The 25,913-nt window shown below is 43.8% G+C and overlaps 2 protein-coding genes across 4 annotated transcripts in view; one reads left to right on the plus strand and one right to left on the minus strand.

Moving 5' to 3' along the window:
• Positions 1–20,469, minus strand: part of NUGGC (nuclear GTPase, germinal center associated) — a 38,519-nt gene extending 18,050 nt beyond the window's left edge. Inside the window, exons 1-9 of one of the 2 annotated variants that reach the window (XM_075997314.1) lie at positions 20,307–20,469; positions 13,157–13,235; positions 9,420–9,524; positions 8,699–8,807; positions 7,665–7,887; positions 6,972–7,202; positions 5,369–5,578; positions 1,851–2,026; positions 157–175 (exon numbers count right to left, since the gene is read on the minus strand). In XM_075997314.1, coding sequence (XP_075853429.1) covers positions 157–175; positions 1,851–2,026; positions 5,369–5,578; positions 6,972–7,202; positions 7,665–7,887; positions 8,699–8,807; positions 9,420–9,524; positions 13,157–13,184 — 1,101 coding nt within the window. In that variant the 5' untranslated portion in view covers positions 13,185–13,235; positions 20,307–20,469. The remainder of the gene's footprint in view (positions 1–156; positions 176–1,850; positions 2,027–5,368; positions 5,579–6,971; positions 7,203–7,664; positions 7,888–8,698; positions 8,808–9,419; positions 9,525–13,156; positions 13,236–20,306) is intronic. The other variant, XM_012775382.2, reaches the window with a different exon arrangement.
• A 5,168-nt stretch (positions 20,470–25,637) lies between these two features.
• The window catches only part of ELP3 (elongator acetyltransferase complex subunit 3), a 68,089-nt gene continuing 67,813 nt past the window's right edge, over positions 25,638–25,913 (plus strand). For both annotated transcript variants that reach the window (XM_012775393.2, XM_020282490.2), the window contains exon 1: positions 25,638–25,752. In XM_012775393.2, the coding sequence (XP_012630847.1) occupies positions 25,734–25,752 (19 nt within the window). In that variant the 5' untranslated portion in view covers positions 25,638–25,733. The remainder of the gene's footprint in view (positions 25,753–25,913) is intronic.

The raw sequence follows: 25,913 nt of genomic DNA on the forward strand, positions 1-25,913 counted from the left end.
AAGGCTTCCCGTCAACAGTAGGCTATTAGCAGTTAAGTTATACACCGATTTTCAGCTGAGCAGGGAGTTGTTGCTTCTAACCTCCAAGTAGCTCATGGGTCAATTGTAATAGTAATCATAAAACATATTATTTAAAAATAACTAGTCCATACTTACTTTTCCCACCTTTCTTTCCCTGAAATTAGAAAAACATAACAATTACTTAACTTTTTTTATGCATCATGGCAGTCCTTCCCCTTTCCCTGAAAGCAGCACATACTGCCGCGTCTCTGTGCCTTTGCATAAACTCTTAGATTCAGTGCTCTCTCTTCTCACTCACCTCCAGTGTCCATTTGGGAAAAATGTGTCTTTATTTCTCCATGTTAAGCCAGTGTTTTGTCAACTGTGGAATTTTCTGTGACCTCACTCCCAGTCAAAAATCAGCCCTCTAACCCTGGGTTCCCCCACAGCACCTTGCTTGTCCCTCACATATGACCTTTAACTCTCTTTTGGACAGTGAGGAGCTCAGAGACTAAGCAGTGTGCCTCTGAATCTGCAGCCCCTACTACAGTGTTCAATAAACAAATAAATTAAATCTGATTAATTATGTTTAGTTCTAGTGTTGGCGCTGGAAAGGGAGAGCTTGAGATATTCTTCTGTACTGTGGGCAGAGTGCGAAGAAACAGCAGGGGAAAAACATGAAGTCAAAATTCCAATCTAGTGCCGGGCGTGGTGGCTCACACCTGTAATCCTAGCTCTCTGGGAGGCCGAGGAGGGCAGATTGCTTGAGGTCAGGAGTTCGAAACCAGCCTGAGCAAGAGCGAGACCCTGTCTCTACTATAAATGGAAAGAAATTAATTGGCCAACTAAAAATATATACCAAAAAAATTAGCCAGGCATGGGGGCGCATGCCTGTAGTCCCAGCTACTCGGGAGGCTGAGGCAGGAGGATCGCTTGAGCCCAGGAGTTTGAGGTTGCTGTGAGCTAGGCTGATGCCACGGCACTCACTCTAGCCTGGGCAACAAAGTGAGACTCTGTCTCCAAAAAAAATAAAATTTCCAATCTAGACCATGAGAGCAAGTGAATTCCTGGAGACAGTGGTCAGACTGAATGAAGTGGCGGTGGGCCAAAACACCCTGCGTACCCAAGACAGCCCAGCTTACACCTGCTGATCCTCTGTAAGGACTAACAACATCCCTTTTCGTTCTCAAAAGGGTCCCAACATGGAAGATAAGTGACAGTCTTCCTAGTTATTGGGGAACAGAGATCTACAGGGAAATCAACATCTATTAACATCTATTAAGCTCTAAAATGCTTCCCTGTCATTATTATTTGTTAGAATATGACTCTAAGAGAATGCTTCTACTTTTGGCCAAAGTCCTGATACTTTGAGGACCTTAAAAATCTGGGGAGTAGACAAATCTGAAGCAGAATCTGATACTTCAAAGCTGCCCCCTGACAGATAGTATTACAGACAGTGCCCCCCAGTTATGTGGGGCTGTCTACACTCTCTGCATCTGCAGGGGCCGGTGGGACATCGCACCGCATGGCCCAGGAGGTTCTGTCTGCATCTGGCATGTGTCAGTGGTGCCCCAGAGCCGTGTAGACAATGGGTGGCACTAAGCAGCCACTCTAGAAGGGAAGCCAAGTGGTCCAGATTCCCAGGACAACCTACCCAAGGGTCCTGAGGTCCCAGGAAGTCACCCAGCCTTTTCTTTCATCCCCAGCAGTCACTTTGCAAAGCCCAAGATGCCCACCACGTCATGAAGCCAAGCACTGTGGTTACTGTAGTCGAGATGCATGGAGGAAAGCCCCTCTCCCCCATCCCACCCCCCACTGGAGCACACAACCCTTCAAGCCCAGCTTGATACCTTAGGTATTCTGGCAAGTGGAGTTTGTCAGTCTTGGTGACCACCAGGGCCACATCCCTGCAGAAACCCCGCTGGCAGGCTTTGATGCTCTCATTTAGAAGGTCTTCATGGGCTTTGCCCCCAGACACTCGCTCTATGTCGCTGATCACCCAGATCACTGAGCACTTGTCAATGGTCTGTGAAACAGGACCACAGCATGCGTCAGCACAGGCACTGCGTCTCCGTTCTGGAGGACCGAGACCTTAACGTATCATCACATCCAGCTAAGTCCCACCTCTCCCAGCTCCCCATCACATTCCTTTGCACCAGCTGAACGGAGCTACTCGCAGTTTCTCAGATGAGCTGTGCCCTGTTAACTCTCGGCCTTTGCACTTGCCACACCTCTGCTTAGCCTCCATTTGTCCTTCAGGACTCTTCTGAGGACCCCTGAGGATGGGCTGGCCTTCCTTCCTCCGTATCCTACAACACCTGGCCTTACTACTATAGTACCTCTTGGACACAGCGGCTATACCAGGTCTGCTCTCTGACCCCCATGGGAAGGGGCTGTCTGTACCTTTCATCCTAAAACTCACATCACCTGAAGCCCAGTGCTTGGCCCAATGAGAGGCTTTGTAGAAATTTGCGGCATTAATACAATTCAATACATCAGTCCCCCAGTCCCAGATCCATAGCTGGCTTATTTTACCTCAGTTGTCCTCTGAGGAAAATTATTGTTTTTACAGAACTAGTTTTGGTGATGCCTCTACCCCAAAGCTGGCAGGAACCTCATGGCATAGTTTTGCTGTTCAACTACCTCTGCATGTTTAGCACATGGCCACCATATGGCAGCAGGGAGCCAGAAACTATGATTCAAGCTGCAAAAGCCAATGAGCATGAAATTACAATTTCTTGTTAGCATAAATATTGCTCTATTAAATATGCAACTCTCATATGACAAGTAATCATGAGTTGTCTCGTAACATTTCTCTTGTTGTGTTTTGCTTGTCTTATCTCTGTACAAATGAAAGCTGATCCAATTCAGGGACTGAATTTATTGACGGTTCCTCAGAACAGTGCTCTGCATATAAAGGTATGACAAGCTTGTGACTTGTCATAAATAATTGTCAAAATAATTCAATCATTATTTTGCTTTATACTAGTGGTTTTTAACTAGCAGAGATTTCATGCCTTAAGAATACAGATTGTCCCTGACTTAGGATGGTTTAGCTTGCATTTGTCTTTTCAACTGGACATAAGCCCATCATAAGATGGTTCGACTTACGATTTCTGATTTATAGTGGGCTTGTCAGGATGTTACTCTGTTGTCAGTCCAGGAGCATCTGTATTTGGCAACATCTGGTGACATTTTTAATTGTTACAACTTGGGGGTTATTAGAGTGGGTAAAGGCCAAAGACGCTGCTAAACCTCCTCTCCAATGCCCAGGGCAACCCCCACAACAAAGACTTATCTGGCCCCAAATATCAAGAGGTTGAGAAACCTTAATCTAGAACAGTGGGTTTCAGGTTGTTTTTAGCAGTGAATCCTCTTTCAAATGAAATCTTTGGGAAGAATTCCATCATATAAATTTGATTTTTAAAAGTGAACTGCTCCGGTTGAATTGGGAGTGGATTGGGAATTGGGAGAGGATTTGGAGCCACAATCTGCTCAATGCCGCCTCCACCCTCTGTCCGTGAAGCTTCTGGCTCCATAGATCATTGCTTAAAAGACATCAATTTCTCAAATTAGACAAACCCTTTCAATTATAGGGAAGTAAACAGGCCCAAGAGGTAAAGAGACCAGCTTAGGGCCACATTACCACGCTGACTGTCCTCTATATGTAAATAGATTAGGCAAGAAAATAACAACCACTGCTGCCCCTCTCACTTCCCAAATTATAATCAACGTAGAGAAGCTTCAGGCTCTGCCGTGCCAGCAGTGGGCAGTGAACTGTCCGATCATGCTGCAGGAGGTTATGAGCATACCAGGCTGGGAGCTCCTCCAGGGCAAGGCCTCTTTCACCTTTGTATTACCCATGGTCTTAGTAAACTACTGGTGCTTAATAAATGTTTATTAACATAAGAACAAGACTGCAATCATAAAGTTTGCAGTGATTAAATTTCAGGCCCCACACAAAACTCCTAACAGCCAGGATTTAATAAAATTAGAGTTGCAGAAGATACAAAAAAAGCATCGCTATAAAACAAGCACAGCTGGACTTAACAGTGGATGGAATGACAACCTGCCACCCCCACTACCATTCCCCTCCATGAGGAGCATGGGCCTCAGAGGGGTTAGGTGACATGCCTAAAGTCACACAACTTCTGGGTGACAGACCAGGGATGTCTGAATCCGTAACAGCTTTCAGGGAAGGCAGAGCTGGCTGCCAGAACAATGTGGGGAGGGCCACTGTGCTCTGCTCTCCCTGAAAAGAGGGGAGTCTTGCTTGAGTGAGTACCTTTTTGTGAGAGGACACCGCAAAACCACAAGAATGCAGGGAAGCCAAAGCCAAGCAGAGCACGCTGGAACCATCCCATCGCTTCAACACCACCTCTCAGAGTGTTTTGAGGCAGATCTGCTGGCTTGGATAAGCGGCCCCATGTATCTGAACTGCCGCAGTCACAGCGCCATCCAGAGAGAGGCCTGGCCACCCCCTAGCCCGCTGTTGCTGGGCCTGGAACCAGCCAAGGTTAGTGATTCCACTCAGGAGCTGAGACTCGGTGGAAACTCTAAGGCTCATGTGGCCGGACCACAGCCACTGACCAAGGGGAAGGACTCTGAGGTTACCTTCGTCTGAAAGGAAGTGTACACAGGGGCTGTCCTGGGAGGAGGGGTAGTAGATAGAGGCCCAGCAGGGAAGTTCGGAAACCTGCTCTCCAGTTAAAATTCCATCACTCACAAGCTGTGAGTGGTCTTGGGCAAGTTACTTCCCCTTTCTGAGCACTCATTTCTTCATCTGTGCAAGCAGGGCAGGGACTAGCTTATCTATAAGTGCTCATCCTATTCTAGATTGTAACTGGAAATTATGGTCACAAAGCTCCCCCGGCCCACAGTCACTCATTTAGCACAAATCTGCAGAATTTAAAGAACCGAAATCTTTGGCAGTTGCAGTGCTGCTCGTGACTGTCTGATACTGGGCCTGCCTCCCAGACCCTTCCAGCTCTGGTTCTGTGCCCCTGGGTCCCCGCCCTGTGCTCCAGAGCTCCTCTGGCCACCACACCCTCTCTCTTTCTCTACCTGCCACACGCCCCACTCTGTCCTTGTTTGCTCTGCCTACTCCTGGGCTGCTCTATTGCTGGTTCTTCTCGTGTCACACATTCTCTTTCCAGCTATGAAGCCTATCCTGTGATTTCTCCCTCCCAATTTCTCTGGCCACCTGTATCCTGATATTGTCCTGAGACTTAAAACATAGAAAACACAAGAACTTAATTCTAATGAACTCATAAAATCCCTGAAGCTGAAGGCAGATCATTCTTTGTTGCTTTACAAAGGGTGGAGGAGTTGAAGGAAGACAGCACAGAGCCCCATGAAAGACAATCACCTTTTTCCACATCTCGTCCCTTTTGCTATTGAAGTCGCCTGTGCCTGGGATGTCCACCAGCACGACCCCTTCTGGGATCAGCTCGGATTTGGGAAGAGTCACTTCCACATGTTTGATCAAGGGCCAGATTCGAGCCTCGGCTGACTCTCCATCCCAGCCTCTCCTCTGAGTCCGGATGTAGGCGTCCAGCTTGTCAGACAGCTCTCCTGCCTGAGGAAGAAGGACAAAGTCACACAACCCCGCCATTCTCAGCTCTTTTCCCCTGGGTTGGCCGCGATGCAGGTTCGTGGAAGGTATGCCGAGCAATGGGAAGATGTGCACCGGGCAACGGCATCAGATGCGGTCCAGTCTGCAAGGCCTAGACCGTGACAGCCAGGAAGGACCCTGGGGATCAGGAAGTTCAAGCTTCTTAACTTACAGATGGAAAAACCAAGGTCAGCTCAAATGGGACTTCAGGGAAGTTACAGAATCACTGCACAAAATTTATCTTCTAAATTCCATTTAGTTCTAAAGTTAATGTCAATAGTATGCAGTTTTCTAAATTTTATAGAGAGAAGAGTCTTCTTACATGGCTAATGTGAACAATTTTAATTACCAGAAAGCCAGCAATGACCATAGAAAATTGATAGTGATATGATGACTGTATTTTCCAAATTGAAAATTGATCTTAAAAAAAAAAGGCTTTTAAAGTTATCTTCCACGTACAAAAATATCTTGATATGGAGGCATTTCCAGGATGTTTTAATGATGGTGGGTGGGACAGGGAATTCTCAGCCTACTGTTTCTAGGTAGACAAGTCATGGGACAATGACACATTCGTTCATGCAAGCAACTACGGTAGCAAATCTCAACTGAGGTGCTTCAGGGGATGGAAGATTTGGGATGCATGGTGGTCATTGTTAAATAAATATCTAAAGAATGGTCCTGAAAGAAAGATAAGAACGTAAATTCTTAAGAGAGTTTAAATTAAATCAGTGGATTTGTTGCAATCTGCATAGGGAGTAACAGATTTCATCAATTCTAATCAAATGACAAATTGTGAAAGAGGAGATAATAAAAGCCCTTTAAGATATTTTAATGAAAAAGTAGAGCAGATGTGATAAGAGATGGCAGAGTTCTTTGAAAAGGTTTCATTCATTTGATTTCTAAGTGTGCCTAGTCAAATATTTAAAGTATTTTGGGGTACTCAAATTCATTAAACTTTAATTATAATACAAAAGCCTAAGGAAATTTGATTAATCATGTAAGTAGCATTAAATATTTAAGGAAGATTTGCTTTGTTAATAAGGAGATGACTGAAAATTCAATTTTAGGACAAGTATAAGCAATTGTTCTCATTTTGTATAAAAATTGCCAGATTATAATTAGAATAGCAATATTTTAAAGGTGAATTCTAAGGTATAAGAAAAACTCCTCCATTCAGACACTAAAAAACCCCACGTGACAGCCATAAATGATGAAAGATAACTTGGGTCATGGATACTGCTGATTTGGGTATCAACTTATTTCTAGTAAAAACTCTGTACATGAGCAAGTCTTGTAAACAGATTCAACTGTGATACTTAAGACCACTGATGAAATTTTTTAAAAATCTTGACGCTACCTCTTCTGCCTTGAGGGTGATGATTCTGGAGGTGGGAATCTTTCCCTTGGGCTTCACCCTTAGCAACTGCTCGTAGCTCTTACTTTCCGCGCCATTTCCATAAACCATTTGTAGCTTCCAGATGGCTTCCTCCACTGCGTCGTCCCTGTCCCATGCAGCCGCCTCCTCTCCGCCCGGCTCCTCTGTCCCGTGCAGGAGTCTAGTCAAGTTCTTCAGTTCCTCCTTCCACTCCTGCCAAGGCAGAGTAGGGCCACACCCCTCATGACACAGGTATAGAAAACAACGATCAAGGGAGAAGCCCACTACCCCCTGCAGAGGGCCAGGGAGCTGCATATTTGGGAAATCTAAGACCATCTAATCTGGGGGCCAAAGAGGGAAATGGCTTGCCAAAGTCCCAGAATGAGCTGTGCTGAGACTTGAGCTACAATGCCCATCTTACTCTGTTGAACCTTCTCATTCTGCAATATGCTCTTCTTATTCAACAAGGACAGGAGCTATATTTACAAGGAATATAATGTTAATCTCCGAGAGACAGTGAGAAAGAAAGAAAATAAGGGAAGGAAAGGTGAGGAATGAAGGAAAGGGAGAAGGGAGGAAGGGAAGGAGAAAAAGGAAGGAAGAAGGGAGAAAAAGAAAGGAAGTAAGGAAGGAAAGATGGGGAGAAGGACGAGAAGGATGGAGGGAAACACTTACCTGGTCGGAAAGAAGGTGGATTTTGGCCTCGTATTGCTCACAGCAGCTGGAGCTCACTTGTACGATGCATGAAGTGCATATACTTTCTCCAGACACTGGTAGGAACATGGCTTGCTGGATGATGGCATTGATTAGGGAGCTCTTCCCAGCTCCAGTGCTTCCAAATAACCCAATGTAGACTGGGTCCAATGACGGCTTTTCAATCAAGGCAAGAAGCCTATTTCTGCATCGGTTTTAAAAAGCACATTGTCATGATTATCAAAGTGTAGGGTGAAGAACATGGAAACAGAATGCAAAAGAAGTGAGTTCTAACCCTTGGCAAGTCACTACATCCTTCTGCATCTCCGCTGTCTCCTCGGTCGGGGAGAATATTAATCCCTGCTTACTACAGAGAGTTGTTGGCCAGGGGATCACATGAGATTGCATAAAAACATCTGGTGATTCTAATTCTCCCCAAACCCTGCAATGTCTACACAGATGCGAGGCATCCTCGTTTGTGTCCTATGGAAATTGCATATTCTAGAAATAAAATTTATGCAGAGGTAAAGTAGTATGAGGAACAACACCGAGTCTTACTGAGCAGGAGAAATTGTAGCTTTGGCACCACTCAAGTCCTTCAAGTCAGAGGGACACAAATAGCTGGGGGCGTAGGCTGGGAGTAGCACAGCCTAGGTCAGATTCTGGCCCTTCTTACTTGCCAACAATGTGACTTTGCCCAGTGTCTTGCCCTCTCTGAGCCTCAATTTCACTAAAATGGGAATGATCGTGATAGCTCCTACTTTACAGGGGTGCTGGGAGGATTAAATGAAATCTGATCTATGTAAAGTACTTAGCATATTACCTGACAACAGTGGTAGCTATCAGAATGGCAATTATCAGCTATAATAATAATGGCCCATGGCTACAGAAATTTTCTGCCTTCTTTGCTTAGTTTCTAATTGAAAACTCCTTTTCATTGTTGGGGAAAAGCACCTACAATCACCTAAGGAAAGACATCAACTTAAGATTTCAGGGTAAGCATGTTTCAGACTCACATAAGATACTTGACTCCATTAGGAATGCTGTCGTCCAGGAAGACAGACTGAATAAGTTTCTGGTAAGTGTTGCTCAAAACCCTTCTGGTCCGGGACTCTAATTTCTCATCTGGAATCAATAGAAATGCATTACCTGGGAGGTACTTGGCAGGGATCAAGTACTAGGTCTCCAAAGGCGGAGTCTGCTGAATATTGCAAAGAAGGAAAAAAAAATAAATGAAATGAGAAGCCAATTAAATAAGATAGCAAGTTATCTGACACTAGAGACGCTGGCTCACGGGAGATAGCAGTCAACTGGTGCTGCTAAACCTCCAAAGAGCAAGGTTACTCTGAAACTCCTTGTAACAGAAGTCAGCATATGCTTTGCCATGGGCTTTTTAGCCCCTTCTAGATTCTTCTCTCTTTTGGTCATAAAAAGAAAAAAGCGCAAGGATATCATGTAAACACCCACTACACTAAGCACCAAACTAATCATTCTCACAGTCTTTGCTCTAATCAAGTAGAGGTTATTTTGCATAACAACCCTCCTACCCAGGGACAGCTGGAGAGAAATTGTCTAATTACAGATTGCTGCAGAGACTCCCTTTCTGAAACAGATTCATTTCAAGATGTTTCACCTGCTTTAGAATTTTACCTTCTCTTCCTTTGAACATTTTAACATATTTGGAAAAGAATAAAACCATGTTAAAAACAAGCTATACAACAGTGTCATGACACTCACATTCCTTAAGAGCACATTGCTCCACTGAGGGAAATGCTCGGAACCGCTGGTCTCGATCTGATCGTCTTCGTTTTTTTATTGGTTCTTTAAATAAATCATCTTCAACTAGAGATAAACAGAGGTTATACAAAATTATAGATCTTGGAGCATGGTATCTTTGTCTTGCCTCTATCAACACACAAACCCAAAGAGTCTCAGAGGACTCTGCCACTCTGCCCATAAACTCATTTGGAAAAGAACACTGTTGGATCATTCCAGTTTGGTTCCTGCTTCTCAGAGTCACCAGATTTTTTTGCATTTACTTCCAAACCTATATCCTCAGATGAAAAGTTTATATTTAGAAGTCCTCAGAAGCTAAAGTGGCTGGACATTCTTCAGCAAATGCCAAGTTTTAGAAAATCAACCATGTCAAGAAAAGCCCATGCCGGGGCTAAGTGTGGGGTGAGGAAAGGCCTCTGGGAGGTCTTTTCAGACTAGGAAAGAAATCAATCAGAGTAGAATGAAGAGGGAAGAATGGACCGTGTGACCAGGGCAAATCACTTCCTCTTGAGCCTCAGTTTCTTCATCTGTAAAATGAAATGAAGACAAAAACATAGACATTACAAGAGTTTTGGAGGGTACCCTATAAAATGGATGCCCCTTCAGAGACTAAATACGGGGGAATTTTTTCCCCTTCATCACCGAGGGACATTAGCAGCTGCTTCCTTATGTAGGCAAGAATAGAAATCACTTGAGAAGCAGACCTTCGTAGTTCTGCAGCTATTCATTCACTTAAATGGTTACCCTTGGTTATGAAGTAGAGGGCTGGTAGGGCCCATAATCCTAAGAAAAGGGTATAACCAAAATGTAGTGTTTTGGATGAGTTTTAGAAAACACCCCTTGGCAGTGTTCACCTTGCTAGAAAGGGCCAATAGGTGCATCCTTGGGGTGGAGGTTGTTGAAAATGGTCCTAACCCAGTGCTCCTGTGGCTGGTTTATGCCTTGGGAAATGGTTATGGGTGAACTGGAAGCGTTGACCCCCCAAGAGTCTTAACACTATCAGCTTATATAAGGAGAGCTCACGGCTCTGAAACCAAGTGTGGCACTAAGAGGCTATCTGCCCTGTAGAACCACAGAGAAGGAGCTTCACATGGGGACCCAGGATAGCAAGCAGCCCATGCAGAAGGCCCAGCCTCTGCCACTGGGCTCCAGATTCAGTCTCCCAGACAGTGCAGGCAGCCCTGCCCCTCTGTTGCATCTTCCAGCACAAATTCTGCTGTGTTCTGGAGCCAATGCACAAACCACAGAGTATTCTAGAACAGAGCCATGCTACTTGCCAAAGCCTGAATCTCTGCCACCTCATGTTCATGTGGCGACAGGGAGTTGAAAGAGGTTATGCTTTAGACTCTATCTCGGACTCTTTAACTCATGACTGAGCTTGACTTGAAGAATTCACCCTGGCTCTGTTTAGGGGCTAAATAATTAGCACTAAATACCAAGTGGTTGCTGGCTCTGTGGCTGGACTGGAGAGGAAGAGGCAGAGAAAAAAGGGCATAAAAGAGCATGTTCCTCAGGCACCCAACCCAGCACAAGCTGCAGGACACTTTAATCTGTGTTCCAAAAGGCAGCTCAGAATTCCAGGCTCTTTCCATGACCTGTGTGGGGAGAGTACTTGACAGGATGTCAACTTTGTAATTCAGGAACTCTTTTGTGTAAACAATGTTTGCATAGTCTCTTAGCCACATGCACAAAACAAGGGACAAGTCCACACATCCAGGGCCTTATTTCAACTTTATGAAGACTGGCAATTCATCTGGGGTAAAAGATTAAATAAAAGATTAGAAGCTTATTTCTCAACTAAAGCAAAAGCTAAGAAGTCAGCTAAAACAGGATGTAAAGCTTTATCTGCAATTTCTAAAATGCAAACCTAGAAAGGAGAAAGTATTCCACCTTGGATTTATACTATGTAAGGGTAGAATTTTTTTTTTTTTTTTTTTTTTTTTTTTTTTTTTTTTTTTTTGAGACAGAGTCTCGCTTTGTTGTCCAGGCTAGAGTGAGTGCCGTGGCGTCAGCCTAGCTCACAGCAACCTCAATCTCCTGGGCTCGAGCGATCCTTCTGCCTCAGCCTCCCGAGTAGCTGGGACTACAGGCATGCGCCACCATGCCCGGCTAATTTTTTATATATATATATCAGTTGGCCAATTAATTTCTTTCTATTTATAGTAGAGACGGGGTCTCGCTCTTGCTCAGGCTGGTTTTGAACTCCTGACCTTGAGCAATCCGCCCGCCTCGGCCTCCCAAGAGCTAGGATTACAGGCGTGAGCCACCGCGCCCGGCCAAGGGTAGAATTTTCATATCAAATCAGAACTGGAACAAACTGGCCTGAACCTGGATCACAGCTCTTATTCTTCCCTTTAAACGCTCAAGCACCCCCCTGCCTTTTCCAGCGAATTATCCCAGAAGGAGCAGTAGGGGTGGATGGCCTCAGTCCAAAAAAGCCCTTAGACTACTGCTGCTGTATCTTATTGCTGCCACAAGGTGTCGCTTCTGAAAACTGAGCCCCCAACAGCCCGAGCCCAGACACGGGTTCATTGGTGATTGAGACAGTGCCAGAGACTGCTGTGGATCATCCAAGCAAACAATCCCACTGCGCACAGCTAAGCTCAACCAAGAGGACCCCAATGCTGCAATTCTTTGCGTTTGCACACCCAGCCATGCTCTAGATGCTGGCCACAACCCACTAAACCAGAAACACTGCTTCTCCTTCCCCCGAGGGGATTCATCCCCTGGGGCTGAGAAAAAACTTTCCCTCTTCAGTCCTCAAAATACAAATGATGTGCTACACCCCTGTTTTCTGCACGTGGGGCTTCAATTCATGCCGTTGTCCCAGGGAAGGCTCATCCGTTGGCTCCACACTAACCTTCTGAGGGAGGGGAGCCACCCACGCCTACTGCAGCATGGTTCACCCTTGAAGGAGCTGCCCCCACGTGCCTATGTCTCCCCTTCTAGGAAATGTCATTTGTCCCCTTCTAGGAAATACCACTTGACCCCTTCTAGGGAAAGCCACTTGACATCATTCCCGGACCTTGCCCTTCCCATCGTAAGAGGAGCTACCTTCAGAGAGTCCAAGGTGATCTTTTTGTTGTTGTTGTTTTATTTTTATTTTATTTATTTAATTTATTTATTTTTGAGACAGTCTCACTCTGTTGCCCGGGCTAGAGTGCCGTGGCATCAGCCTATCTCACAGCAACCTCAAACTCCTGGGCTCAAGCGATCCTCCTGCCTCAGCCTCCCAAGTAGCTGGGACTACAGGCATGCACCACCATGCCCAGCTAATTTCTTTCTTTTTTTTTTTAGTAGAGCTGGGGTCCCACTCTTGCTCAGGCTGGTCTTGAACTCCTGAGCTCAAATGATCCGCCCACCTCGGCCTCCCAGAATACTAGGATTACAGGCATGAGCCACCGCACCTGGCCTGAGGTGATGTTTGGAACATTCTTTTTTAAAAGGCAGAAAGCTCCACAAATTTAATTGCTGGTTGAGCAGTTCACTTCCCTATCAATAGGCTATTTTAGTTATTGTGGAAATAACTGATATCCATTCACTATTTAAACTTCTCATAAGAAAGCAGCTTCTGAATAAAGACCAAGGCACGGTGAGGTGACTCCAGCTAAATACAACCGTCTCAGCCCATCTGCCTGTAACCACAGGACAGTGTCAGCTCCTGTTTACTCCATCAGGGGACACTGCAAGGCTGTTACCTGGGTGTAGCTCCTCAGTGTCTGCCATTCCCTGGAGTGATGTGACACCTGCTCTGTCCACGTAGGGTCAGTCACCAGCCTGAAAAGACAAAGTACAGGTGGGGTGGGGCAGCGGAATTTGAAAATACAAAAAGCAAAAACTTAAGAGCATGTAGATCGACTTGTATGCTGTTTGTGACCATTCCACCTTATCTTTGAATCCCTCAAAAGCCCAGGATACTATTTCATTTCAATATAACAAAGATCATTGCTCGACCACTGGTTTTTTGTTTTTGTTTTTGAGACAGGGTTTCTCTCTGTCATCCGGGCTGGAGTACAGCAGCACAATCATAGCTCACTGTAGCCTCAAACTCCTGGGCTCAAGTGATCTCCTCCCTGTGCCTCCCAAAGTGCCAGAATTACAGGCATGAGCCACCGTACCTGGCCAACCATTGGTTTTCAATAATATTTGTCTCTGTAAAAGCCTAAACTGATATTACCAGAGATCTTTAAGGTAGCTCACTCTGAAAATGAGAATGAACCCTGGAGACCAGAGCTGTGGTGAAGCTACACAGCTTTGCTGCTTTGGGTGGTGTCAGCGCCCCAGTCAGGTGAGCCTTGAACACTTGTGCCAGTGATACTTAGTTCTAGCAAGTCTCAGCAAGAATCTGGGAGGAGGATCGAACATTCCATATTCCCAGGGTTCCCTGGAATTGTTCTGGGGACTAACTGACTGAGGAAGGAGAGATGCAGTAACAAGGTTATCTGAACCTTGCTCATCACCCCCACCTCAATCAGGAGGGCACCCCTACTGGGGGTGACGTGAGCTGGCAGCATGGGACATCTGCAGGTGGGAGAGGAGAGGCACATCCAAAAGGAAAAGCATCAGATCCAGGCTATCTCCAGCCCGCCGGCAGACAGAGCCTGGACACGGAGGGAAAACCGGATCCATGGAGGCTCCGAGCAGAGGGCACTGCACACACAGGGTGGGGATCCACTATCCTGGAGCTTCTTTGTCTCCACCCATAGAGGAGAATTTGGGGAATGAAGCAGGGAGCACCCAAAATGCTCACTCTGCATTATCTGATGTTTCTGTTTGGATCACCCAGCTGTGTATTACAAAAGCAGAGGCACCAGCCCTTCTGAAATATGCAAAATTCCTTCTGATCTGTCAACCCCACTAGACCTGTAGGTCATCAGTTAGGGAAACTGTGCCTCATTTACATATTAACCCCAAATTAAAATCATGACTCATCAGTCAAAACAGTCCCTTACTCTTAGTCTGGCTTGCAGATACTAACTGACTAAATAGCTGCTGTATTTTGTGTGTTGGTTGAATGTAGTGAGAATCCCTAAGATGTGCAAGGTCCTGAGCCTCAGGCAGAGATCTGCACCTCTCTATTCCTTCCCTTGCGGCCCACTGTCGGGCCACCCCACATCCCTCATGGTTCTCCAAGGCAGGGTATCCTACTGAACTGCCACATACTTTAGCACATGTGGAGTGTCCTTCCACCGTCTCCCAGGTGAATTCCTACTCTTCCTTCAAGATCCCGTTTTAGCATTTCCTCTGTGAAATGATGCCCAGTTCCCAATCGTTGCCCCCTGTGTCCCCACTGTTCCGTGCACACCTCTGTCATAATGCTAACTGTTCTCCTTTGTGTCTCTTCCTCCTTGTTGAGCCATTCAAGGTCAGGGGGCTGCACTTTTTCAATGTTGCATTTCTACCAAGAAGGGCAATGACAAACAATACGTGTTAATGGAATGAATGAATGAAATAATGGATGGGAAGATTTTGATGAGATTCCATAACAAAGGAAGTTTAAAAAAAAATTAGGTTTTGATATGATTAGAGTACTGGCTTACAGAACAAAGGAAAGAGTAGGAATACATGGACAAGTATGCAGATGAAGCAGCATTCATGGTGAGGACTGCTCCACAGGGACTAGGAATGTATGGCTTGAGGAAGAGAGGACACAGGAAAAGGCAAAAGATGGGGAGGAGACTTTATGGCAGTCTTCAAGTACATTACTTTAGAGCTGCCTACAAAACAGACATGCTATTTTCTATTTTTCCAAGAGGGCAGAACTAGATCCACTAGGTGGAAGGTACAGAAAACATTTTGGTTTAATATTCTCAAGTAATCAGGGCTGTCCAAAATGGAATGCACTCCCTTAGGATGTAATGAATTTTCTGCCACTAGAGGTATCTGAAACTATGCTGGTATTACCACCTAATAATGGCATTGGACTAGAGGAATATTAGGGCTTCTTCAAATCCCAAGATTCTATGTTTTTTACATTTCTTTTAAGTTTTAATTTTTTAAGAGACATGATCTCGCTCTGTCACCCAGGCTGAAGTGCAGTGGCACTATCACAGCTTACTGTAGCCTTAAACCCCTGGCCTCAAGCAATCCTCCCACCTCAGCCTCCCAAAGCACTGGAATTAAAACTGTGAGCCACTGTGCCCAGCTCCAAGATTCAACGTTCTTAGTTGAAATGTTCATCAGTAAAGCTGGTAGTGCAAGTGCTCTATAAGGTCACTAAATTTCATAAAAGACACAGCAATTTCTGATTTGAAATGCTAAGTTGGAAATGCTAAAGTACATCAAAACCTAGGTGAGTTAGGAGAAAACAAAAGGTACATTAGCTCTAACATGGGCAAATACACAGTAATACATCAACAATTCCTAGATACAGAACTAGGAATTACCCATAGGAAAGAAATCTGCTGTTTTCTGAAAAGAACAGCTCAATAGGCCATTGTCACACAAAATGCTAGGCACATATCATCACAGTGGACACTAGAATCAAAACAAAACGCATGATCTCACAAGGGACAGATCTACTGCAGACCCCCAGGACAACTCATGTACTGAAATTCAAACTCCAGGAAGAAAGAGTAGAGCCAGATGAAGCTCAAAAGAGCTAAAAGACCAAGATAAGCATTATCACCATACAAACACGGAGGTCAAGGCCCTTCAATCTGAGAGGGATGTGGGTCAAAGGGCATAAAATCAAAGGACTCAGTTTAGAGGAAAAGACATGTTCACTGAATTCTGGAAGGTGGGTGGTAGTACTGCCTTCTTCAGAGTCACAGGAACTTTAGTTCATTTGACTTCATTCACTACATGCAGTACACAGTGGCTGGCAAGGGCTGTTAGCACGTAACCACCAGGGGTGGATTGGGTTTAGCTGCATGCAGTGGAGACACCAAACCACAAGCCTCCCACTGTAGTTGCATCTGTGGTAGCAGTAGGGTTCAAAAACTACACAACTGAAATGTGGAGTAACTGGAGACTTTCTGAGATGTGGCTGTGCTGAACTGGGCTTTGAATTCCTTCTGCCCACATTCAAAGACTGCCAGGAAGGAATCATTTGACTGGCAAACTAAGACACTGGAAAACAGAAAAGGATCATTTACAAAGAGGCTAAGAGGATAGAAAGAAACAAGCACCAAGTACTTAAAAAGGCAAATCTATAAACAAAAGAGGGGGTAGTTTGGTATAGATACTCAGTGCACATCTCTGTGTTGAACTAAATGATATGGTGGAAAGGGCAGTAGGCCGGAAATGAGGTGTAGGAGGTTCCAGTTTTGGCTTTGCCACCAATCAAAAGAGCTGTAGCACTTTGGACAAGTCACTTTATCACTCTGGGCCTCATGTTTCCCATCTGTAAAAGACTGAACTAGTCCTTAAAGTGTGAATGTTCTCTGATTTACATTGGTCCTAAAAGGATGAAAATTCTCATTTTGAAATGTCATTTGTCACTGAAACTAGGACTGTACCAATGATTAAGGCTTCCGTGTAGCCCAAAGTGGTACAACTGAGAGTACTATAATATCAAGTTCATTTTGTCAGGGAGAAAACGACCACATAAGTATGGTCCTTACTCAAATTATTCTGGAGTCCACTTTCCTTCAAAGGGAGGTGGTGATGGTGGTGCATATTGTGAAAATTTGGTTTCTGTGGAGAAGCAATTGAAAAGTCCAAATTCACTGCTCAGACAGGCCAGGTTCTGCCTGTGTGGTTTATTTCACTTGTATTTCAACTATGTGGTTAGCACGTAAGTTTTGCTTTTAGTACTTATTTACATTCATGTGCACTGAGCCTAAGAATAGTACCTTTTAAATGAGACTCTGCGCATTTAGCTACATATGGGAAGGTCGTACAGAACTGGTTTCCTGTTAAATAACTGTGACTTTTGACAGTTATTCTTGCTTCTCTCACTCTCCCTTTCTTCTGTTTGTGTTTGCTTGGTTTTTTTTTTTTTTTTAGAAAAATAACAGAGGCAACAAATTATTTCTATACTAGAATAGCTGCACATAGTGAAATTAAATAAAGAACACTAGAGCCCCTTCTTTTACAGATATGGACACTGAGGCCAGAGAGGGGTAAGGAACTTGTCCAAGGTCACATAGTTAGATCCTGGCAGTGAAGACTCAAACTCAGGTTTGACTCTAAGATCAGTGTTCCTTTCATTACACTAAGTAGTCTATAAAAGGCACTACTTAAACAAACCCTCTAGAGCTTGGGTAAAGGAGAATGGAGGGACTAGTGCCCATATTTGAGGGTTCTCTCAAATGCATGACAAAGGCATGTCTTGGGAATGAAAGCTGCTGAGTAGAAGGGAGAGTAGCCACTTGATATAATTTCACATAGGAACTCAAACTTCAGCTACTGCCTGCAAACTCTAAGATGCTCTCAGCAGCAAAACAAGCCAGAGGGAGAGTGACAGAGAATCCCAGAGCAGTACACTCTCACTGCATTTGTTGTGTGTCCAATGCAGAATGACAACTGTCCTGTTCTTTCTTTTTCCCTAGTTTTTCCCTTTAGTCAGAATCTTATCTCACCCTACCTTTTCTTGCACCATGACATGTCAACATTCTTACTTTCTTTTAATTTCTACCACCCTCCACCAAAGTAGCACTAATATAAAAAAATTAAATACTTAAATTAGCAAGGTTTCTTTAAGGGACATTTTGATCATTAACACTGGTTTATTCCTACTTTTAATAAACATAGGAAGTTCGTGGTATACAGTAAACACTGAATAAATATTTGTTGAATGAAGTGCATCTTTTAAATGTATCTTAGATAGTGAGATCAATAATGGCAAGGATTCTATTTATTGTTTTATTCATTCATTCAACTAACATTTGTTGAGTCTCTACGATGTGCCAGGCACTGTCCTAGGTAGTGGGGAGACAGTAGGGGACAGACTGGACAAGGTGTCTGCACACAGGGCATACCTTCCAGACTCTGAATGATGTAGTGGAAATCCCTGAGGATTTGGAGTCAGAATGCTTGGATTTTTGCTCCTGCCCATACTTCAATCTCACACTGAGCAAATCACCTGATCTCTATGAGCCTCAGTTTTTCCACATATAGAATGCAATGGTAAAAATACCTACATTAGTTCATCGTGAGGATTAAATGTGATAATGCATGCAAAATTGTTCTATGGGCACTTAAGAACTGGTACAGATGTTATTTTTAGAATATTTTGTGAAGGCAATTAAACTAGAAACCAGCCCTAGTATTCACCTGGGCCAAGCCTACTTAGGTTGGTGGGAACATATGCCACCTTAACTGAGATCCTGACTCTCACTCTTCTCTCCATTGGTCCTTGAGGATGCTTTACCATTTTCCTTAAAGTCTTTGGTCAAGTTTTTTCTCCTTCCCACAAGGAGGTAGGCTGATGAGTGAAATGAGGAGGAAGAGATTCTTAATAAAATGATGGAAAGTTGATGACATTTAGGATTTATTTCCTTTCTCTTTAAGTTTTAGGTTTAAGTAACTTTGTTGTTGGCAACATCTCCTGACCACCTCAGTGGCCATTGCACTGTTCTTCCAAAGTAGGGATGTCCCAAAGGAGCAATCTAAATGCATTAGCTCAAAAGCAAAAGGTGAAACAAGGGCCTTCAAACCTCTAAAGGTACAGAGGTATGTTTTCAGCATTAACACATCAGCTAACACGTTTGACATTAGAAGTGTTGTCACCCGAAGCAGTTTGTATAGAAGAGACATTGGGATGGCATGTTTTTTCCCCATTCTTCTCCCCTAGGTAAATAGGTAAGTAAAATAAGCAGATATTTTCATAACGTACTTTATTGGATTCTAATTAAATGAATTTGAATCTTCTCATATTGCTCCTTCAAGCTTGTCAAAGCTAATGAGGCATAAAATGACATTTCCCCTGACAATATGAATATCAGGAATGCATATTATCACCTGCAACAATAGTGTCTGCAATAGCTGTTCTCTTTTGGGAGGAATAACTACTAAACTGCCTAAGACCACACTGTTAAGTAAAATTCAAACTAAATCCTGATTCTCCCCATTTCTAGTCCCACTGGCCTTCCCAAAGCAGGAAAGTAAGCAGAAAAGTAAAATTCACTTTCCCTCAAAAAATAACTTACTTTAAGAAAATCAAGTAAGGGAGAAGAGACAAATGTCACACACAGAAGAATTCCAAACAATTTATGTAACTACTCCCTGCTCCTTAAGTGTGTGCTTTGCACAGTGACTTCCTTCCAAAGAGTACAGTATAGAGATCAGGGGGAAAGAGTCCCTTTACAATGGAGAAACTTGACAAGCACTGCCTCAGCCAGGTGACCAAAGTCAACAGCAACAGCAACAGGTCATGTTGATAGTATGTACCCTTGATATGATGTGATGAAAACACACTTTACCTCTGTGATCTTCCTCCCCAACACCCATTACTCCTGTATTATCATGAGAAAAGAATCAAACAAATGCCAATAGAGGAGAATCCTACAACATACCTGACCAGTACTCCTCAAAACTGTCAAGTTCATCAAAAACAAAGAAAGCCTAAGAAACTTAACGTTCCAACCAAAAGGAAGCCTAAAGAGACATAACAACTAAATTGTAATGTGGTATCCTGAATGGGACCCTAGAAGAAAAAAACGATATTAGATAAAAACTAAGAAATCTGAATATAGATTTTAGTTAATAATAATGGACCAGTATTAGTTCATTAATTGTAACAAACATGCCACACTAATAGGGAAGTTGGATGCAGATTACATGAGAATGCCCTGAACTATCTTCTCAATTTTTCTGTAAATGTAAAACTCTTCTAAAAATTAAAGTCTTTTTAAAAAATCAACTACAAGTTACAGTATAAATTACATAAAAGAAACAACTTACCAGATGTCATGGAAGGGGTTGGGGGAAAAACCAAATTTCTGCTTCGGTTCCAGAAGTCCACAAAGGAGACAGTGGTGGCTTCTCTGCCTTGGTACAGATATTTGGAACTAGCTGACTGTGTAGGTCTTTGGGGCCGCAGTTGCAAAGCCACACTTATACAGCAGAAGTGAAACTGACTTGCCATTAGAGGGCTATTTACCACAGTCTCCTCCCTTAGATACTGATTTCTGCTATTTTCCTCTTTCATTTAAACTTAAATTATATGTGAATTGGGGATCTTGCATCATTCTCTGTCCTATTCCTACAAGCAGGCAGATCTGCTTTTTCCTTCTCAAACAGATGGCAGCATCCACCCTAAAGCATCCTTTCTTTGAGGGGGAAGGCCATTCAGATGATCTGGCTCACTTGAGGAGATAGGAAAATGCCCCAGGTTTCAAGAGAGAAAAAGCACTGATTCCAAGATACCCAAATATAAGACATAACTGGGAGAGAGGGATGCTATAAGATTAAAATAAATGAAAACAATTCTTGATGCAAAGTCTTGAGGCTCACCAAAAATTAAATTCACCCAAACTAGACAGGCTTCTAAAAATAGGGTGGGTTACCATCTCCATAGGAAGTTTATGAGTGGGTCTAATGACAACAATGGACTAAAAATCTATCCTTTATAGAGTCGTTGATTTAAATGGCTGAGAGTATTTCCAGTAAAAAAAAAAAGGATGAGAAATGTCCCTCTAGTGAATATTTAAGAGTTCCTTTGTTAAATATTTTATGTTGTTAAGTAGGAGCTGCAGGGTTCTAGAAACTGAAGCAGCAGCTAAAACCTAACAGGGATGGTGGAGTGTAAATTGGTATAGCAAAAATATAAATTCACCAAAAATAAAACAAGATTCACTTGTTTGATTGTAGAAATGAGTGGCATACAGCTTTAAATCTCTTTCTGAAACTTAAAATTTAAGTCCATAATTTTTAAAAACTCAGAAAAAAGGTATTTGTAAAGTGCTATCCAGGAGAGAAGAAAATGGAACCCAATCCGTTTTGCTCTGTCTTGCAACCCAAACAATCACACTGAGTATAAAGGAAAAGCTATTTTCTGAACCTTTAGCCTCAGGTTGTATGGTCACATTCAAAGGCTGACTTAGCCATTACCAGAACGACCCTCAGTAACTGTAGATATGTATTCAGTCCAACGTGGGGATTCAGAAAGTAAAGAGGTCAAAATGTGGAAAGAACAGAAAAGTTTTTAGACAGTGATCTTGAAAACTGCTTTGAACTTTTGGCAAGATGATGAAGCTTCTCCATAATGAAACCATAGAAATACCAATAAGTTCAAAACAAAAAAAAATCAACATGAATACCATCACAAGCATTGAATCTTGTACTTATCTCTGGGCAAAATCACACCCTATAAGTATTCATGTCATGTGTGCTTAGCTCTCCCTCTACTGGATATTTCTTTGCTTCAACAGTTTACTACATTCTTACTCAGAAGTGCTACTAAATAACTTGGTAACTAAAATTACTGTTGAACGTTTTGAAAGCTGCTCAAGTTCTTTATGGTAATCCTTGGCACCTGCTATTGGATGCCTGAATGCTAGGCCTATTAGAAATTTGGTCAATCAGGCTGAATTTCCACTGAATTCACTGACAATAGTAAAGCAATTGACAGAGAACATCCACAGAGCCCCATCATCACACCCAACCACCTGCCTTCAAGCCCGTTAATCGATGAATTATCATGTGCTCATTAAAGTTCAATCCCTCTCTTGTGTGCCAGATCCCATCCCTCTCTGCAACTGAAGGACTAGGTAGAGCACTTTTTCTTCTCTTAATTTATAACTTTCACTCTCCCAAAGGATTATTCCTTTGGGTGTGCTAACATACTGTCATTTATTCCCTTTTAACAAATACTCCTTTACCTCAGTTTCCCTGCCATCTATTACCCCATTTCTCTGTACTTCTTTATGACAAGATTTCTCAAAATAGTTGTCTTAACTCACTGTCTCAAATTCCTCTCCTCTCAATCCATCATAAACCTACTCCAGTCAAGCCTTCACCCTTACCATTCCACCAAAACTGTTCTTGTCAAAGTCTCCAATGATCCCAGTCAACTTTCAACTCACATCCTCCTTGACTCATCAGTAGCATCCACCCTGGCTGATCATTCCCTCCTTGACTCATCAGTAGCATCCAACCTGGCTGATCATTCCCTCCCTGACATACTTGTCCTCACTTGGCTTCTAGATAACCACACTCTCCTAGTTTTTCTTCCCACCTCCCTGGAGGCACCTCCTCAGTCTCCTTTCTTGGTTATTATTCTTCTCCACAACCTGTTAATAATAAAATACCCCAAGTCTTAGTCCTTCGTCTCTTCTCTTTCGTTTCCACATTTCACCCTGTTTCATAGCTTTAAATTTCACCTGTGTGTTTGTAACTCTCCACTGATATCTCCAGTCCTGACCTCCTTCACATCTTACTACTCACTAGGCTTCCCAAAGTACAACAGGTCCAAAGTGACCCTCTGACGCCCCCTGAAGCCCCACCCTACCGAGTCTTCTCCATTTTGGCTAATGGAAACTACATTGTTCCAGTCCTTTGGTCCAAGAGCTTTGGTGTCACATTTGATATTGGTGTCTGTCTTTCTCCCATATCCCACATATGATCTGTCAGGAAGTCTTGTTAGAATCTTCAAATTATGTTCAGAATCTGAACACTTCTTACCATCTCTACTGCTTATTATCCCGACTTGAGTTAAAATAATCTCCGGCTTCGTTTAGTGGTTCCTAAGCTGCTGCATATTGGAATCACCCAAGAATCTTTTAAACATACTAATGCCTGGCTCCTACTCCTTTATATTCTTTTTTTTTTAAATTTACCCTGATGAAGCTAAGAAAAACCTGGTTGCTACTCCTTGCTATTCTAATAGGTAAGGAATGGGGCTGGGCACTGGGATTTTTCACTGCTTTCCAGATGATTCTAACATGCAGCAAAATTCAGGAATCACTGCCCTGGGCAATGGTCACCCAACCAATCCCCCACTTCTATTGTTCCTTGTCTACTCTCAACACAGCAAATAGATATGCTCGAAAATTATAGATCAGATCAGATAATTTCTTTGCTAAAAACTCCAATGCTCATCATCTCAGAGTAAAAGCCAAAGGCTTTTCAATGGCCTGTGAAGTCTTACATGAGCTGTACTATTCCTACCATCTCCCATTGCTTCTCTGCCCTCTTTATCACCTTGTGACATTCATTGCTCCATTGACATTGGCCTCCTTATTTTCCTTGAATACACCAGGCATCCTCTCACCCTGGGGCCTTTGCACTAACTGTTCCCTCAGCCTGAAACACTCCTTCCCCAGATATCTACATATCAAGTATTAGCTCAAATAACACATTCTCAATAAAGCCTACCCTGACCTCTATTTAAAGTTACAACTCGGCTTGGCGTGGTGGCTCACGCCTGTAATCCTAGCACTGTGGGAGGCCAAGGCGGGCAGATTGCTCAAGGTCAGGAGTTCGAAACCAGCCTGAGCAAGAGCAAGACCCCGTCTCTACTATAAATAGAAAGAAATTAATTGGCCAACTAATATATATAGAAAAAATTAGCTGGGCATGGTGGCACATGCCTGTAGTCCCAGCTACTCGGGAGGCTGAGGCAGCAGGATCGCTTGAGCCCAGGAGTTTGAGGTTGCTGTGAGCTAGGCTGATGCCACGGCACTCACTCTAGCCTGGGCAACAAAGCAGGACTCTGTCTCAAAAGATAAAGTTACAACTGTACTATTCTATCTATCTATCTAAGGTCAAAGAATGACGAGGTGGATGATGGTGCCTTTAGATAAGGAACAGGGTGTAAAGAGCAGATTTGAAATAAAATTAGAGTTCTGTTTTGGACATGTTAAGTTTGACATGCATATTAGACCTTTAACAAGATGTGAAATAGGGGAGATGTTGGTTTTGGACTATAAACCTGGGAGCAGATAATGGTATTTAATGGAGCTCTGGAAATCACCTTGGGAGAGATAAGACTGAGTGACCCCTGGAGAATACTTTTTTTTTTTTTTTGAGACAGAGTCTCGTTCTATTGCCCGGGCTAGAGTGCCATGGCTTCAGCCTAGCTCACAGCAACCTCAAACTCCTGGGCTCAAGCAATCCTGCTGCCTCAACCTCCCAAGTTAGCTAGGACTACAGGCATGTGCCACCTGTGTCTGGGCTAATTTTTTCAATATATTTTTAATTGTCTAGCTAATTTCTTTCTATTTTTAGTAAAGATCAGGTCTTGCTCTTGCTCAGACTGGTCTCAGACTGCTGAGCTCAAACGATCCACCCGCCTCCACCTCCCAGAGTGCTAGGATTACAGGCATGAGCCACTGCTCCACCTGGCCTAATATTAATATTTTAAGGTGAGTCAGAGGAGCCCGTGAAAGAGACTGAGAAGGGGAAGAAAAACCAAGAGAGTGGAGGGCCCTATCATAAAAGATTTTCATGGAGAGAACTTATATTCATTGGTAGTAGGATGACAATAAAGGACAGAAAAATATCACTGAATGTGGCAAGGTGGGAACTCACAAAGCTTGACCAGGCCAGTTTCCGTGTCTCAGTGGGTTCAAAGACTCATCGTTACCTCAACTCTAGTGGGAAGGAACTGTAGATATCACGTATTCCTATCTTTAGGAAAGAGAGGGATTCTTCATCTCTGGCTTATGGACAAACGAGATCACGGATGGGTTTCAGGAAAACACTCTCCCAAGTCCTGCCTCCAAACTCTGCAAAGTTTTGTGCGTGTGTTTTTCTGAAGAGACGTCACCCACAGCTTTCATGAAGGTTATCAATGATATGTGCCATTCACCTCAGACCAAGGTGACCAACTCGTCTTGAAGCCTGCACGTCAGACTGCTACTTGCTTCCTGCCTGGTCTTTTCCAGTCTCTGAATTTAAATTCCACAACACTACAGGGTTCATCTGCCGTGGTCTCGTCCACTCACGCTCCCGCCCAGCTTCCCCGAATGTGACACACCTGAGCACCTCCTACACGTCCATTTAGAGACCACACACTTCCACACTCTCACTTAGGTTTCCTGGCGCAGCCTCCATACAGCTTTGTCCCACAGCTGTACTGCCCAGGTCGAGCTTTCTAACCCGCCCGCTCCTCCCCGACAGAGACATTCCGTACGGACGCGCCCCTAATGCCCTTTTATCCCGGGACGTACAGCCGAGACCGCCCCTCTCCCGCCTCCCGCCGGCAGGGCAGCCGCGTCAGGGAAATGGGGGCGGGGTTTTGCGCGCGCAGTATTCTGGGAAGAGCTTTACGATACGTTGACCGTCATTTTACGACAGATCGGAGTTGCTTTGTGGTTGTCAGCTTTCCCCGTGGTCTGAGTTGGTAGCCGTATTATCCGTGGTGGTATCTTTTACCGCGACGCAGAAATGAAGCAGAAGCGGAAAGGTATGAAAGGGGAGGGAGAGGAAAACATGGGGGTGGCCGGAAAGGGGCGAACGCTCGAGCGATCGCATGCTGAACCCAACTTTTCTCGCGGGAGTCCTCTGCCTGGTCCAGTTGCACACCACCTGGAACCAATCGATCTGTCGGTCCCAGCCTCCTGCCTT

This window comes from Microcebus murinus, chromosome 24 (genome assembly GCF_040939455.1).
Source record: "Microcebus murinus isolate Inina chromosome 24, M.murinus_Inina_mat1.0, whole genome shotgun sequence".
Classification (NCBI taxonomy): domain Eukaryota; kingdom Metazoa; phylum Chordata; class Mammalia; order Primates; family Cheirogaleidae; genus Microcebus; species Microcebus murinus.